The sequence below is a fragment of the Schistocerca americana genome, chromosome 9 (genome assembly GCF_021461395.2).
Source record: "Schistocerca americana isolate TAMUIC-IGC-003095 chromosome 9, iqSchAmer2.1, whole genome shotgun sequence".
Taxonomy (NCBI): Eukaryota; Metazoa; Arthropoda; class Insecta; order Orthoptera; family Acrididae; genus Schistocerca; species Schistocerca americana.
Window position 1 is genome coordinate 19,739,874 of NC_060127.1, and position 15,915 is coordinate 19,755,788.

Consider the following 15,915-nt stretch of genomic DNA (forward strand, 5'->3'; position numbering starts at 1 on the left):
ATTTCGTTGTTTCGCGTGAGTGTGTGCACCTCTTCATCCGAAGGAAATCCTTGGCCACAAATTTCTTTCTTCAGGGGTCCTAAAATACAGAAATCGCATGGGGAGAAATTGGTACTGCTTAGCGTATGTGTGGGGTATTCTCGACGGAATTTCTGCAACACAATCGAAACAACAGGTACAGCAGCTTCAGGAAAGTCATGATGACCTTTATTTTATTTTAATTTACAGCAAGAGTCTGCGGCTCATTGACTTTGTGGAAAAGGCGCCACAAGTAATGCACAGTGGTATGTCAACACTTCGTAAAAACGTAAGTGATCTCTCATGCGCAAACACGCAGAAATCTTGATGGACAGCGTCATTTTGTTGGAAGATGATGCCCGCCCACATGTTGCGAATGTTATTTCGATTACACTGGAGAAGTTTCGCTGGGAAGCTCTTTCACGACCACAATACTGTCCCAATCTCTCCCCGTGCGATTTCCATATTTTTGGAGTCATGAAGAAAGACGTTCGTGGATCTTTGGATTAAAATATGAAGGCGTTAATACAACCATCGTTCTGTAGGCAACTGCAAACTTTTTTTCTTGAACTCACTGGCTGTCTTGTCTCATTTTGAGATAAATGTATTAACAGTTACAGCGAATACTTATGAAATAATAAACAATTTACTTTTACTTCTATCTCGTTTTCATTGTACTGCCCCTCAGACTAACATTTTAACACTCTCCCCTGTGGGGGCCATTCCTTGGACTTAAACCAGGTCTCCTACAACTGTCGTTATCTGCCTGATCTGAAACACTCTTATGTGCACCCCACACACAGTCAGTGCCTGGGTAGCAGCTTCTGATGTATAATGCACATCTGACCTAATAAGGGGGACCCTTCAGTTCTCAACTTCATGGCGCAAGTACAGGAAGTTGCAGTGTGGCTTGTCACAGAACCTCAAATTCTATGGTTCTTTCGTTGCACTCGACTCAGAACCAGAGGCCACGATCAGTTTCTGTTAAAATGCTGCAAATTGTGAGCTTCGTTGAAAGTCCATGAACAAGGCAGGTCTTCTTAGCTTCTCTACCAGTCGCTGGAATCATCCAAGTACAGCCTTAGGGTCCAGACGACAGGTGTCATTTGTTCCAATGTGTGCTTCAATCTACAGTTGTTTCTACACGTGCATTTACATCCATATTCGGTAATCCACTGTATGGGGCATGGCGGAGGGTACCTTGTACCACAACTAGTCATTTCCTTTTCTGTTCCACTCGCAAATGCACCCCGGAATGGCTGCCACAATAGCCTCGTCAGCATGTTGGAAGGCTTTCAATAGCGCCAAAGATTGTGTCCAGAAGCTCTTGAATGATGGATCATATAGAATCGGAAACTGAGAGTAGCAGTGTGAAGGACTTTTGATCTGCATTTTCAAATTTTCCATTACAAAGGAGATTTTCTTTGTATTGAGTCAGTGTAATTCTCATATTACTGCAGAAATGAATAATATAGATATTACTTTCAAGGGTATTTAGAAATAGCCGAAATCTCGAAAGTTGCATAAGTGCCAGAAGTTTATGTAATTGTTGTTAGAGGTAGACCCTATTTCAAGTTTAATAGTAGGAGTAGATCATGAGGATATTGTACCTGCCTTCATATTGCTATTTAAGGACAAGAAAAATAATTAAATTCATATATTCATGTATTTGCATACTTACAGGTCTGCTTGGACAATGATGGGATGGGAAGTAGACCGTGGCATTATAGTAGGAACTATTGTGGCGTTTGCGTGAAGTAATTTTCGGAAGCCACAGGAAACATAAGTAACGATGGCTGGATGAAGACTAGACCCTCCGCTCTTACACACAGAAGGCCGGTCTGTTTAAAACTACTACCTCATTCGGTTTGTTCCCAATGTACAATACTGTTTTACAAAGCAGCTATTTAACAATGTAAAAGGCTAATGCTATGCTGTTCATTCATTTCTCACTCCCAATCACTGCATTCACAACACAGACTATATACGCATTGTTTCATAGTGTAACAGTATACAAACTATCAGCTGACTCAGGACCATAGTGATGAAACCTGGTTCCCGAGATGTTGAGCTCAGAAAGAGAATGTGTTAGTATTATGCCTTACATAGCTCCAAAAGAAAGTTTTTCCAGAAAAGAAAGAAGAAGAAAGAAGAAACATAGTGTGAAAGTGTTACGTGAAATGATACATGTTTTATTATCGTCATTATTATTTACACGTGCTACATTTTGTACCAAATCCCTACTCTGTATTGTCTAAGTAATCCTTCAATGTATAGAATGTAATGCTTAACGAGTATTTCATAAATGCCTTCCTAGATAAATTTGTTTTAGTAAGCTCTTGAAGCTCTTTGTGCAACTTTTTGTAGAGTTTTAGTCTGTGGTAGAAAATTCTGCTTTGAGTTGTATGTTTATTCTTTGTTGCTAAATGTAAGTTCAGTCTACCTTTCGTTCCATGGTTGAGCTGTCTGTGTAGTCTTTATCAAATGCACTCAAATGGTTTAGTTAAAATATGCGTGTTTTGAACGGATCTTTACATGAGCTCAACTACTATTTTTGTTTATTATTCTTATGGACTTTCCTATAGTCTGAAAACTTTGTTCATATTTTGTGCATATGTTACAGTGAAACTGGAGAATGTCGACATTCACCGGTGAATGTCAACATTCACATAGTCGCTTAGTGTATGTCCGAAATATTTGCTAAATAGGCCTACCCTTATTTCTGACTTTCACCGGTCAATGTTGACATTCACCATGCAATAATGGTGAATGTTGAACATGTTGGAGATTTGTATTTTCTTCTCCGTATTTCAGTAGCTATAAAACGTCACAAGGGTGACGTAACTTTTTCGCCTCTTTTTCTGATAGGAATGACCAAGAATTTAAAATACACCGTACAACCTACATGAGAAAAGAAAATAATAGTTATAAAAAATTACTTACTAATGTGATTCAAATCTTATTTATTGCAACAACTTAGACTATTATGACACTTTGAAGTGCACAAGAGTCCCTTGCTTTTACAACTGCATTTATTTGTGGAACACTTCCTTTTGCAATGACAACGTGTATAGCCTTGTCCTCCGCTTCTCGAATTAGCTGCAGCTGCTTCTCTCAGCGACATTTCTTGAAAAGAAATGTCATCTATGGAAAGTAACTTTTCTTTACAAATTCCGAACTGATTACGTGTGTAAAGCTGCTTGAGGGTACCATTTTTATTTGCCCGTTTATAGAAGTCGGAGTCTTCTGTTCCAACACCAACCGCTAACACATTTCGGCTATCTGTACGACCACGGTCGACATCAGGGACTTGTATTCGTACATTATCACCAACTTCAGCAGGAGGAAATTGTTTTTGTGAGATTCGTAACATCTTTGTTGCTTGCAGTAGAAGATTTTCTTTCGCGGGCGCTCTTTTTGTAGAAATCAACTCGTGTTTTTCAGGCAGAATTTTATGTGAAGACGTTGTAGGTTTTAGGTCCTCTTCAATATTTTTCTTTGGAATATGGTTTTCGCTATGACCACCGCTCAAATTTTTTTATAAGCATTAAAAGTTTCTTCAAGCTGTTCTTCGGTTTCAGAAATATTGGCAGTTTCTTCGAGTTGTTCTTCAGTTTCAATATTTGCGATTTGTTCACCAGGCAAAAAAGACGATGCTATGCCTCTTTTTTCTTTAACGCCAAACATGGCTTCATAAGGACTTTGGCGTATTCCTTCGTGGACCGTAGTGTTCTTGGCAAATTGAACAAAGGATAAACCATCTGACCATTTATTTGTATCGTTATCATTGATCCATGCAGTTAGCATATTCTGTATATCCTGATTGGCCCTTTCAACTGAACCTTGTTTTTGACTGTGACGGGGCTTTCCATGAACTAGTTTAACTTCTTTCTACATAGCGCGTATTTCGGATATGACTTGGTTACTAAATTCTCTACCATTATCGGATTGCAATATTGCTGGTGCACCAAATGTTAAAAATAATGAAAGAACGTGTTGCGCTACTTCTTCAGCTCGTTTAGTTTTAAAAGGTCGTAGCTGGACAAACTTAGTTAAATGATCTTGATATACCATTATGGACTTATATTCGCCATCTCATTTTGACTGCAGATCTATCAGATTAACTTGACGTCTTGAGTTTAATTCAGAACTAACCATTGGCTTCACAACAATACCTTTCTTAGGTGCACTGTTTCATTTGAGACTGTTTGCATAAATTTAAATACAACATTACAACTTCATATGTAATATTTTTGTATTTAACTTGCAACTCTTTAAGCATACGTGTTCTTCCTCTGTGGCCTGTTCTGATGTGAGTTTCATATAGTATACTGTACAATTCTTCATTGGTAACATAATACTGTATGTTCGTTTCCCCTGGTTTTAATGGTACAATTAACTTCTCTTCATCATTAATTTTTAAAACATCAAAACGTTTTAATCGTCTATAATCCAAAGGTATATTGCATTTAATTTTAGCAGAAACCACTTCAGAAAGTATTTTGGAATACTTTTCTTGTGAAAAATAAAAACAATTGTCTTCTCGTTTACCCGCAATTAATACATTTAACTTTTCATGAATAAGATCACGATTTATTGCAGTATCCCTTTGATATAAATTAGTATATCGGGAAAAAAATTAAAAAACGTTGCTCGTGTTATCAAAGCTTGCATAAGACTGACAAAGGTGATTGACTCCGAGCAGAACAAAGGATTTGGCGGGAGAGAGCCAGTAGCTTGTTTTTTGACTCTTCTGTTTTGGACCTCCACCAGAGCATATCTGTGATTGTCGACACACGCCGGAGAGGGTCCGAATGTACAACAATGTAATGAAATATTCGATCTTTCACCGACGTATATGGCATCTATTGACATTCACCGGTGGAAGTCGACATTCTCCAATTTCGGTCATTCACGGTAACACATACATTCCTCAAACAAAAAGCTGTCTTGGAAGATAGCACATGTTTCACTCGTGTACAGGAAGCCTGGCGGAATTGATCTACGAATCTACTGTCCAATATATTTTGTTTTTTCACCTGTCTGTTGTAAAATCATAGAATACAATCTGTGACCAAACATAGTGAAAATTCTAGAACAGATTTCCTCGTCCGTATCAACCAGTGTGGATTCCAAAACACTGTTTTTATGAAAACCTACTTTTACATGACGTCATGGAAACTGTGGATCAATGCAGTTTTGTAAAGATAGTAAATATTATTATTATTATGGACAACATCATTTGTTGCTTCCTCCACATAGATGTTTGTAATATTTCTGAATTACCAAATTAAGTGGCTATTTTAGAAGAAAACATCAAACTACTCAGCAAAATGACACCATACAAGAAGACTACAGTGGCTGCAGACCCTTATATAAAAAAGATAATTTCCTCGTAATAGGTAACCAGATCTGAATTCACCTGAATGTGATGCCCTTACCAGATTTTGTTATATCTGATGTCCAGAAAGCAAGTAGAAGAGCTACATTAATATATAATAAACGATTAAGTATCGTGGAGACACACACACATCTATCAGCAGAAGAATTCGGCTTGCCTCGGTAATCAGACTCAATTTTGTGAGACCATCCTCGGCTGTCAGAGAATCATCATTTCTAAGAGAAACATCCAGTAAGTAAGTTTCACTATTTTATAAAAACACTACACACAATTTATCATGCTGAAATAATTTTATTGACACTATACAATGCTTCTGTCACTTTTCTACATAATCACAAAGTTGTTCCAAGCATGTTAATTAACATTCACAAGTTTTTCCAAACGAGTGTTGTGACAGGTGAGCTCCTGTGCTTGTAACCAGCTGTTCACTGTAGATCTGAATTCATCATTGATGTTGAAGTGCTTACCTCCAAGATGATATTTGAGTTGCGCGAAAAATGTGAAAATCACTTTGGGTAAGGTCTGGTGAGCATGGAGGATGTGGGAACACTTTCCAGTTAAATCTTATGAGCCCTATCAGAGTGTGCCGAGCTGCATGAGACAGAGCATGGTCATAAAGGAAGGGAACGGCAAAAATCCACGACGTTTTCTTTTGCTGACAGCTCACAGGTTTCTCAAGAAATTACAGTATCTCACTGCATTCACTGTAGCGTTGCAAGGGAGGCGATGAACGAATAACATCCCCTGACAGTTCCAAAAAATTGTTGCCACAAGTTCCCATGCCGAATGTGTTACGTTTGCCTTTTTTTGTCCCTTCTTTCTTCCACACGATGCTCTGACATTTTGTCTCAGGAGTCGGATGACTCATGACTCTTCCCCATTACAGTGCTCATACAACCTTCCTCATAGTCAGAAATTAACTCCATGGATATCGACAGTGGATATTAGTTTTCATGCAGGAACGAATGACAGAGCACAGCATATATGTGGACGCACTTTCTAGTGGTAACTCCATGCTGATTGGCAGCTTACTGGCAAGATACTGCGGTGTTCATTGTAAGTCGGTTTTAGTATTGTCAACACATACCATCTGAGCGCACATCCATCACATGTCACAGCCACCTTTTATGAGAAATAAAGTAGGGAAAGTTACATTTTGGGTGATCCTCGTACATTTAGGTATGTACTCTGCAAACCATTGTTACATGCACAGCAGAGTTAGTGTTGTTAGGTGTTTTTCGGTTCCAGTTCTTGTAGCAGTGTCGCTTTGTGCTGCAAACCTATAGTTAAAAATAAAATTTCGAATTAATGTTGAAAGTAGAGGGATTCTGGACAATTGAAATTTGTACTAGATCAACAAATATGTGGTAAAATGTGGAGTAAGATATATCACTGTAGTGTCCAGGTCTCAACCCAGTAGACAAAAATCCTGATATAACCACTCATATGTTAGCCAATGTTGAATCAGTATTAAAAGTAAGGCTCTTTCAGCCGAAAACAGGAGTACCTTTTCCTCAGTAGTCTTGGGGTCACGCTTTGTCAATGTGGGAAGCGTCTGATGTGTGCCATTTAATGTGGGTACCAGAATAAACATTTGGATTTACTAACCACTGCACAGTGTCGATTTCGAGCAAGCTGTTCTGCAGTTGACCATCTCATCACTTTGTCAACCCATGTCATGAATGGTTTTCTGCATAAATACCAGACTGTGGCCGTGTTTCTCGATTTAGAGAAAGCATACGATACACTGGGAGATTGGTATCCTCTCTAGTCTCTACATGTGGGGCTTTTGAAGTCGCATGCCATGTCTCCTTCAGGAATTTTAAAAAGACCGAGTTTTGAAGGTACGTGTGCGTTTTGCCTTGTTGTCCTCTTTGCTATCGCCAATAACCCTATTACGGTCTGTCTTCCGCTGGGCATCTCCGGCTCTTATTTTTGTTTACGATTTTGCCATCTATTGCAGTTCTCCATGGACTTCCCTCCTTGAGTGGCGTCTTCTGCATTGTCTCGATCGTCTTTGCTTATGGAGCATCGACAGTGGCTTTCACTTTTCCATTTACAAACCGTTTGTGTGAATTTCCGGCGGCGCAATGGGTTTCTTCCACCGTCTTTGAAATCTTGGGCCTGTTGCTCTTCTGTTCACTGAAACTACGACATTACTGTGGCTCACGCTCGGTAGGAAAATTTTCCGTGGCTGCCCACTGTACGATGTCTCTCAGTGTGCTACATGTACTCAGCGGTATTTGGGGAGCAGATAAGATCACCCTCCTCCCTTTGTACCAGTCCCTCGTTCATTCGAAACTACACTATGGGTCTTTTGTTTACACATCTGCACGTCCGTCCATCTTATGCCGTCTCAATACAGTCCACCATCGTGGCATCTGTTTGGCCACTGTCGCCTTTTATATGAGCCCAGTTGAGGGTCTGCTTGCAGAAGCTTCCGAACTACCGCTGTGATACCACTGTAATTTTTTCCTCGGCAGATATGCATGCTGTTTGTCTGCCATGCCTAGCCACCCATCCTATGCCTCTTTCTTCAATGACTACTTTGATCGCCTCCTCTCTGTTACCTCTTGGAGTTCGTTTAACTTCACATTACCTGACACATTCCCAGTGTGTGTGAACCCTTCACCATCTTGGCTTCATGCTGTGGCCCGTGTTCACCTTGGACTTCATTTGTTTCCTAAGGACGCTACTCAAGCCTTGCTCTAGTGCTGTAAGTTTCACGACTTTCGCACGGAACTCCGTAATAGTACATTTGTATTCGCTGATGGGTCTTAGGCTGACTGTGATGTTGGATGTGCCTTCGTCGCTGGCGCCGACGATTTTCGGAATCAGCTTCCAGAACACTGCTCAGTATTTATAGCGGAGCTCTTCGTCCTATTTCAGACCACCCAGTACATCTAGTGACAGGCTTTTCAATTTGTCATGTTCTCTGACTCATTGCCCTTCAGAGTCTCTGTGTGCCGTAGAGCATCCATCCCATAGTGCAACAGGTTCAGGAAAGCTTTCACTTGCTCACTCTTGATGGAGCCACTGTGATGTGTATCTGGGTCCCTGGTCACGTCAGTCTGATCGGAAACCAGTCCACTGACACTGCTGCCAAGGCTACAGTCCTTGCACCTTGGCCTGTTAGTTCTTCCATTCGCCTCAATGATCTCTGTGTTGCCATTGGTCAGCAGGTGGTGTCACTTTGGCATCAGCACTGGTCTTTCCTTCATGGCAACAAGATCCAGGGACTTAAGCTACTGCTAGCAGCTTGGACGACTTCCTTTCGACCCTCTTACCACGAGGAGATCATTGTAGTTAGATTGTGTATTGGGCACTGTCTTTTCAGCAATCGGCATTTGTTAAGTGGTGATCCCCACATCTTTGTGCTCATTGCCTTCAGCCTTTAACGGTTCGCCATTTTGTTATGGAATACCATTTTTTTAACTACTTACATTCTCATTTTTGGTTGGTGTCTGAGTTATCGGCCGTTCTAGCAAATGACGCCTGGGCTGTCAACTGCTTTTTTACTTTTTGTCCATCGTAGAAATATGGCAAAGGACATTTAATTTTTATTTCAGGACCTCCATTGTCTCTATTGCGTATTTTATGGACCTTTTTACAAGTCCCTGTTTTTAGCTGTCTTTCATTCTGTCGATTGAGTCATTTTTTCTTTGTCGTTTTCATGATCTATGATTCTGACATAGGTGCGTATGACCCTAGTTGTTTTTGTTCCCTAAAACAAAACAACAAGAAACATTTGGTCGTGCACAGTTTGATTGTTTTATGTAAACACAGAGAGTAAGCAACCATTACAACCCTGAAATTTGTTTGGAAAACTGTAGAAATAAAGAGAACAGAAGGATATTGGATCAATTATCAGCCCAGCATAAGAAAATATTCAAACAGGCTATCTTACACACAGTCTCATATTTTCAAAGCACATATATCATATGAGCTACAAAATAGCGTCTGACAATCCAGATGTGGATATTCAAGTGTTTGTGTGTGATCCTTCTTAATTTATAGATTATATTGTATTAATTATTTGATAGTTACTAGTTTATGATATATTTTCTTCAAGTTGTCAGTTAAGATATGTATTTATATTAATTTCGATTTTGTAGAATGTTAGAATGTAGTACCATCAGAAAGAATAACTTTTTACCTTGATCATTTTGATGACCATTGTTCTTTGGGTGCAAGTGGGTGTGGGCATTGGCAAAACTAATAGCCCATTTTAATCAAATTAGTTGATGATATTGGGTGAATAAATATAGTAACACATCAACATTGTGAATGTAATACTTAGGATGTAAACAACACAAATAGTCTAGATTATTTTTATATATTATTGTCTGTTCACCTCAGTACTACTTTAGGTTTCGATTTTGTTTTCAGGATGAATACTTACGCAGATTTCTACCAGACTCTAGTTTGAACTTTGTCCTACCTCCTACTGTCATTCAAATAGTTTTTTTCCAAACACCTTCAAGGTTGACTTACGTTCCCTATAGTGCAACATTCCTTCCATGGTCCATCACTCTGTCAATGTTTTTATTCAGCCTCTTCTCCACGATCTAGGTGGAATTGTTTATAATAAACTAAGCAAAGTCGCTCATTTGTTTTTAAGACCAGTGACTTCTAGATGGTAGGACAGCTATGACAATAGCCTAAACCTGTTGCATCATATCACTGAGCTAAGGTAAAAGGAATATTGAAAGTTAAGCACCCATCACACACCATCCAAAGCTTGCAGAATATATATGTTGATGTAGAATTTCATGCAATATGCATTAGAGTTCTGTAATCAGTCTCAGTTACTTTTTTACATCTGCTGGAGTAATTATTGTTGTTAGTGTTATCCTGGTGTTTCACTTTTCAGTAATCCCTCTTTCAGTGAATCTACCTACATTTAACTTCTGTGTAATACTCTCTGACAAATTTAGAAGGTTTTGGATTTTAAAGTGGTGCCTCAAAGGAAGTCAACTCCCTTTGCTGCTTCATGAAAAGGGCCTAAACATTATATAAATTCAAGACATTGTGCTCTTACTTTGTAACATGGTTTACTGGAACTTTTGAGACATTTCCCAATCTCGCATTTGTTAATATAAGTTTCATCACCATGCTTGCACTGTTATCACAATAGTTTCTGACACAGTTTTCTCCACTTTCTACAGTGCTATCCATGTTGGTGCAGAGGATGACAAGACTAATGATGACAGCGGAGATTTGATTACCTGCATTCCACTGGCTTCAGGAACAGGCGACAGGCTACAGTGCAGCACCAAGCAGGAAGCATCCTGTGGGAATAAAATCTGTGCTAGATATGTGGGGCGCAGATGTAGCATCTGCAAAACGACATTTGCACAGTTGCAGGAACTGAAGGAGCACACGCACTTGAACAGACATGAACTTACGCAATCGTGTAGCATGTGTCACAAAACTTTCACAAAGAGTTCCGATTTGAAAAGGCACATTAGAGTGCACAGCGGTGAACGCCCCTACAGCTGTAGCGTTTGCAATCAGACATTCGCTCGAAATTCGGCACTGAAGCAGCATTCACGACTGCACACTGGTGAACGTCCATACAGCTGTGGTGTTTGCAACAGTACATTCGCACATAATGATTCACTGAAGCATCATTTGCTGTTGCACACTGGCGAACGTCCCTACATCTGTGACATTTGCAACAAAAGTTTCATTGTCAAAAGTAAACTGAGGGATCATTTGCGGGTGCACACTGGCGAACGCCCCTACATCTGTGGCATTTGCAACAAGACTTTCATTGTCAAAAGAAAACTGAGGGATCATATGCGGGTGCACACTGGCCAGCGCCCCTACATCTGTGGCGTTTGCAACAAGACTTTCATTGTCAAAAATAATCTGATGGATCATTTGCGAGTGCACACTGGCGAACGCCCCTACACCTGTGGCGTTTGCAACAAGACATTCGCTCGTAATTCGGCATTTTATCAGCATTTACGATTGCACAGTAGTGAACGCCCCCACAGGTGTGTCGTTTGCAACAAGACATTCACTCGTAGCTCGACACTCAAGCAGCATTCGCAGCTGCACACCAGTGAACGCCTATAAAGCTGTCTAGTGTGTCATAAGAGAAGCAGAGTCATCACCATGTTGAAGGAACACTCGTGATTGCACACTGGTGACGAAAAAATAAATTTGTAACATTTATCAGATGTAACTTTTTACTGCAGCAACATGCAAATGCACCTAGTTCTCCACATAAGCGGCCATTCTATACTTATGTATTTCCTCAGAGGTTCACAATGCCCACAGTATGCGTAAGTGCCACATGAAAATGGACTGTGAGTGCACAGTGGTTAATACTGGTAATGCTGTGATTGTACTATAAGTAGCTGAAGAGGAGAAACAGCTTAAAAAGTACTTGTGAAATCTCACATCTTGTGTGATTGCAATATCTGTAGGTCCTGCAGGGTCACAGGGAGTAGTGATAGTTTTCATTATCTCATCTAAAAAGTGAAGTTAAATAGTTAATGTCTCTTCGTTTTATATGTACATATCTGGTACACATTGAGATCTCTGTGCCTCTGTGCAGTTGCATGCAGCTAGACTAACTAAAACGATGTGGAGCAACCCATTTCCACTTTACCAGTAGCCTGTGTCATTTTTTTTCCCTGTCCTCTAGCGGTGTGGTGAAGTACTTTGGCACAGGGATTTCAGAGCATCCAAGAATTCCAGAATTGTATCTGCAACAAAGACTACCTAACTTTAGTTTTTCCTCTCCCTTTCCTTTTGTCTTATTGTAAAATGTGGTTATCTGATGCAGTGACACTTGGCCATATTTTCCATCCAAAGCCACAGTAGGATTGATTGGTTGCAAGACATCATTGTGATTGGAATTCATTTTTTATTGAAATTATGCTTGATATTGTGAAATAAAAATAATACTAACATCTTGTAGCAATCTGCTTTTCGTTTTAGGTAATAATGTGTTGGACATTAAAAACGTTTTACAAATCTGTGCTACTGCACGTTTTATTGAGAAACAAGATTTCGTTCTTTATCAGAATGCTTGTTTCACCTGTAATTTTCACAGTGATAAACGGTTGGTACATAACAGTGTTCATCTTTCTGTAATATTAAACGTTACATATATTATATACTCAGACAAATATCTTACAAAAATGTTAACAAAATAGTCCCTCCCTTGTGTGTGTGTGTGTGTGTGTGTGTGTGTGTGTGTGTGTGTGTGTGTGTGTGTGTGCGCTGACATGTTACTACTCTTAAATAGATTCAAAAACAGTTATTTCAATGATTTAATATAAATCCAAAAAACTTGGTAGGTGTTACCAGATGGTGGTTGCATGTATTGTTATCCACAGTGTGTACCTCTCAGTGTGGTAATACAGCCAATGCTTTGTACCGAGTTCGTCATGAAACTGAGAATGCAACATATAAGGGAAGTTAACCACCATAAAAAGCTTTAAATGTTCTTGATACCTGAGTCCGACTGGTGTCGGCCACACGACGACATCATTGTTAGCAGACATATGACTAGAGGTGTACAAATTCCCCTTGCAGCCTGCTTGCCCCTAGCTCCTCTGCAACCGTTCATGCAGGTCAGCCTGCCGCGACGTAAACACAAGAGTGCGCGTGTACTGAGGCATAGTGGGTAATGCGGCCGGCTTGGGCTCCCGCAAGCCCGGTCTATCTGGGTTCCCGCAGGCCTGCCAAGCTTCACCTTCAAATAAATCGGTAGGTGTGTCTCAATGCAAACTATGTAAAAAGCTCTTAAGTACTTATTCGGGAACCTCGAGTATGTTACGACATGTGTGCAAATTTGACAAGCAGTTCCCTCACTCCGTAAATATCTTGAAAGAGGACAAAGATTTAGTGGCCGAAAAGTGCGTCGAAATGTGTGCTAAGGACCTGAGACCATTTGGAAGTATAGAGGGAGAAGGATTTCTTAATTTAGAGCAGACACTAATCGACATAGGTAAAAAATATGGCTCAGTTGGTATTAAAAATATTATGCCTTCCCGAGTGACAGTAGCTAGGAAAGTTCAAACCTTAGCTGATAAAGTGCGCAGCAAAATGCTCCCAGATATAATGCATGCGATTCGTTCTGGTATATGTGCCAGTACAATTGATCTATGGACAGACAATTACAGAGGGGTGCATTACATGTCCGTGACAATGCATAACATAAATTCAGACTGGCGTTTGAATAAATATGTACTGATGCGCTCTGCGTTTCCTGACTGCCCAAAAACTGGCTCGAATATTCGAAACGAGCTGGAAGATCGCTTAGAAACTATGGGTGTTTCTCGTGAAGACATTGCCAAAATTACGTTTGTCACAGACCAGGGCAGTAACATTGTCAAAGCTCTCGAAATATATCAGCGTCTTCCATGCATAGCTCATAGTATAAACACAGTCTTGAAACATGTTCTGAGCGAACAGTTTTTGAAAGAAAATGTTCCAAATATATTAGTCATTCTTAATACAGTGCGGGCTACGGTTTCCAACTTCAAGAGAAGAGGTCTCTGTGTGAGACTGAACTCATCTTTAAAGCAGTGGGTTTCAACTCGTTGGAATAGTTATTTTGACATGCTTGTATCAGTCCATTCTCATATTGATTCAGTGAAGGCTGTCTTACATAACGAAGGTGCCTCTGATAAGATGCCGGGTTATGACCACCATATAACTGGCCAGCTTATAGAATTTCTTAAGCCGTTTAAAGAAGCCACAGTTGATCTAGAGGGTGACAAGGAGCCAACCCTACATTTAGTTCTACCGTGGTTTTATGCCTTATAAGCTCACTGTACTGTACGGGATAATGATGAAGAGGTTTGTAATTTTATTCCATCTGAATATTATAGAACCACTTGTGAAATATGTATGTTGATAAAATGTATTTTCATAACATGAAACCTTTGAAACAAGCCGCCGGTGCCTTTCTAGAACAGAAAATGTGCGTTAGTACGTTGCATAAAATTGGAACGTTTATGGTGCCTAACTACCGTACATTAAGAAAGTTAACCGAGGATGAAAAAATTGATGTTTACCAAGCAGCACGACAGATGTGTGCTGAAAGTGGCTCTGAGCACTATGGGACTTAACTTCTGAGGTTATCAGTCCCCTAGAACTTGGAACTACTTAAACCTAACTAACCTAAGGACATCACACACATCCATGCCCGAGGCAGGATTCGAACCAGCGGTCGCGCGGTTCCAGACTGTAGCGCCTAGAACCGCTCGGCCACTCCAGCCGGCATGTGTGCTGAAGGTAAGCTCCTAAGATAATGCATATATTCTTCATCTACATGTACATGGGTACTCTGCAAGTCACACGCAAGTGCTTGGTTGAGGGTTCATCGAACCACTTTCAACTTATTTGTCTCCTATTCTCGAATTTCGCGCGGGATAATACACCTACATCTCTCCGTCTGAGCGCTGCTTTTTTGTATTTTATTCTGATGATCATTTCTTCCAATGTAGATGGGACTCAACAATATATCTTCGAATTCGGAAGTGTAAGTTGGTGATCGAAATTTCATATATAGATCGCGCCACGTCAAAAAACGCCATTGTTTTAATGAGTCCCACCCCAACTCCTGTATAATTTCCGCGACACTCTTTCCCCTGTTTCACGATAATACCAAACGAGCTGCCCTTCTTTAGACTCTTTCAACCTCCTCCATCAATCGTACCAGCAAAGGCTCTCCAACTGCGTAGCAATGCTCCAAAACAGTGTTTTGTCATTAAAACGCCGACAACATTTTCTGTGTGTCCATTCCTATTTAAGTAGGTCGTAATTGTAATCAGAGGTATTAAGTAGAATCTACAGCCTATAGATTTGACTGGTTGATCTTGTAAACGAAGTTTAAAGGAATTAGTTTAGTACACACACGGATAACATCGCTCTTTTCATTATTTATTGCCAATCGTATTTAAATCGTCCGGCAGTTAGTTTTGATCTTCTGGTGACTTTACTGGACGATAAATGATAGAATCATCTAAAAACTATTATAATTTCAACTATGTGTAGTACGATCTTCACATTGTCCTGCAAATATTAATTGGAACCTGTATAGTTTCAGTACAAGTGCCCAATCACAGCACCCAAGAAACAAATCCAGGACCGTACAAAATGGCGAAATTTGAGGACTGGGCAGAAGAGTCTCCTCTCCTACATGATGAAGTCAGCAGACACTTGCAAGAACACTGTGTGAACGAGGGAGATATTCTACAGTGGTGGAAAAATAACTCCCAACGACTTCCTCGACTTGCGTGTGTGGCGAGAAAAATATTAAATATACCAGCCACTAGCGCCTCTAGCGAGAGAATTTTTAGTTGCGCTGGAAACGTAATTAGCGAAAAACGTTCACGTCTTAATGCAGACAGACTTAACGATCTCGTCATAATTAATTCAAACACTAATCAGCAGACACATTAAGAACACAGTAGAACATTAAACAGGAAACTATGAGTTTGGGTGCAAATTTACTAATTAAGAGTGCA

The 15,915-nt window shown here is 40.0% G+C and overlaps 1 protein-coding gene across 11 annotated transcripts in view; it reads left to right on the plus strand.

The window, feature by feature from the left end:
* LOC124551077 (gastrula zinc finger protein XlCGF7.1-like) overlaps positions 1–15,915 on the plus strand; it is a 430,243-nt gene that overhangs the window by 108,127 nt on the left and 306,201 nt on the right. For 6 of the 11 annotated variants that reach the window (XM_047125991.1, XM_047125992.1, XM_047125990.1 and 3 more), the window contains one exon: positions 10,588–12,405. The exons of 1 other annotated variant lie outside the window; for it this stretch is intronic. In XM_047125991.1, the coding sequence (XP_046981947.1) occupies positions 10,588–11,503 (916 nt within the window). In that variant the 3' untranslated portion in view covers positions 11,504–12,405. Of the gene's footprint in view, positions 1–1,701; positions 2,188–10,587; positions 12,406–15,915 lie in introns of those variants that run through there. 4 more of the 11 variants (XM_047125996.1, XM_047125997.1, XM_047125988.1 and 1 more) reach the window with 3 other exon arrangements.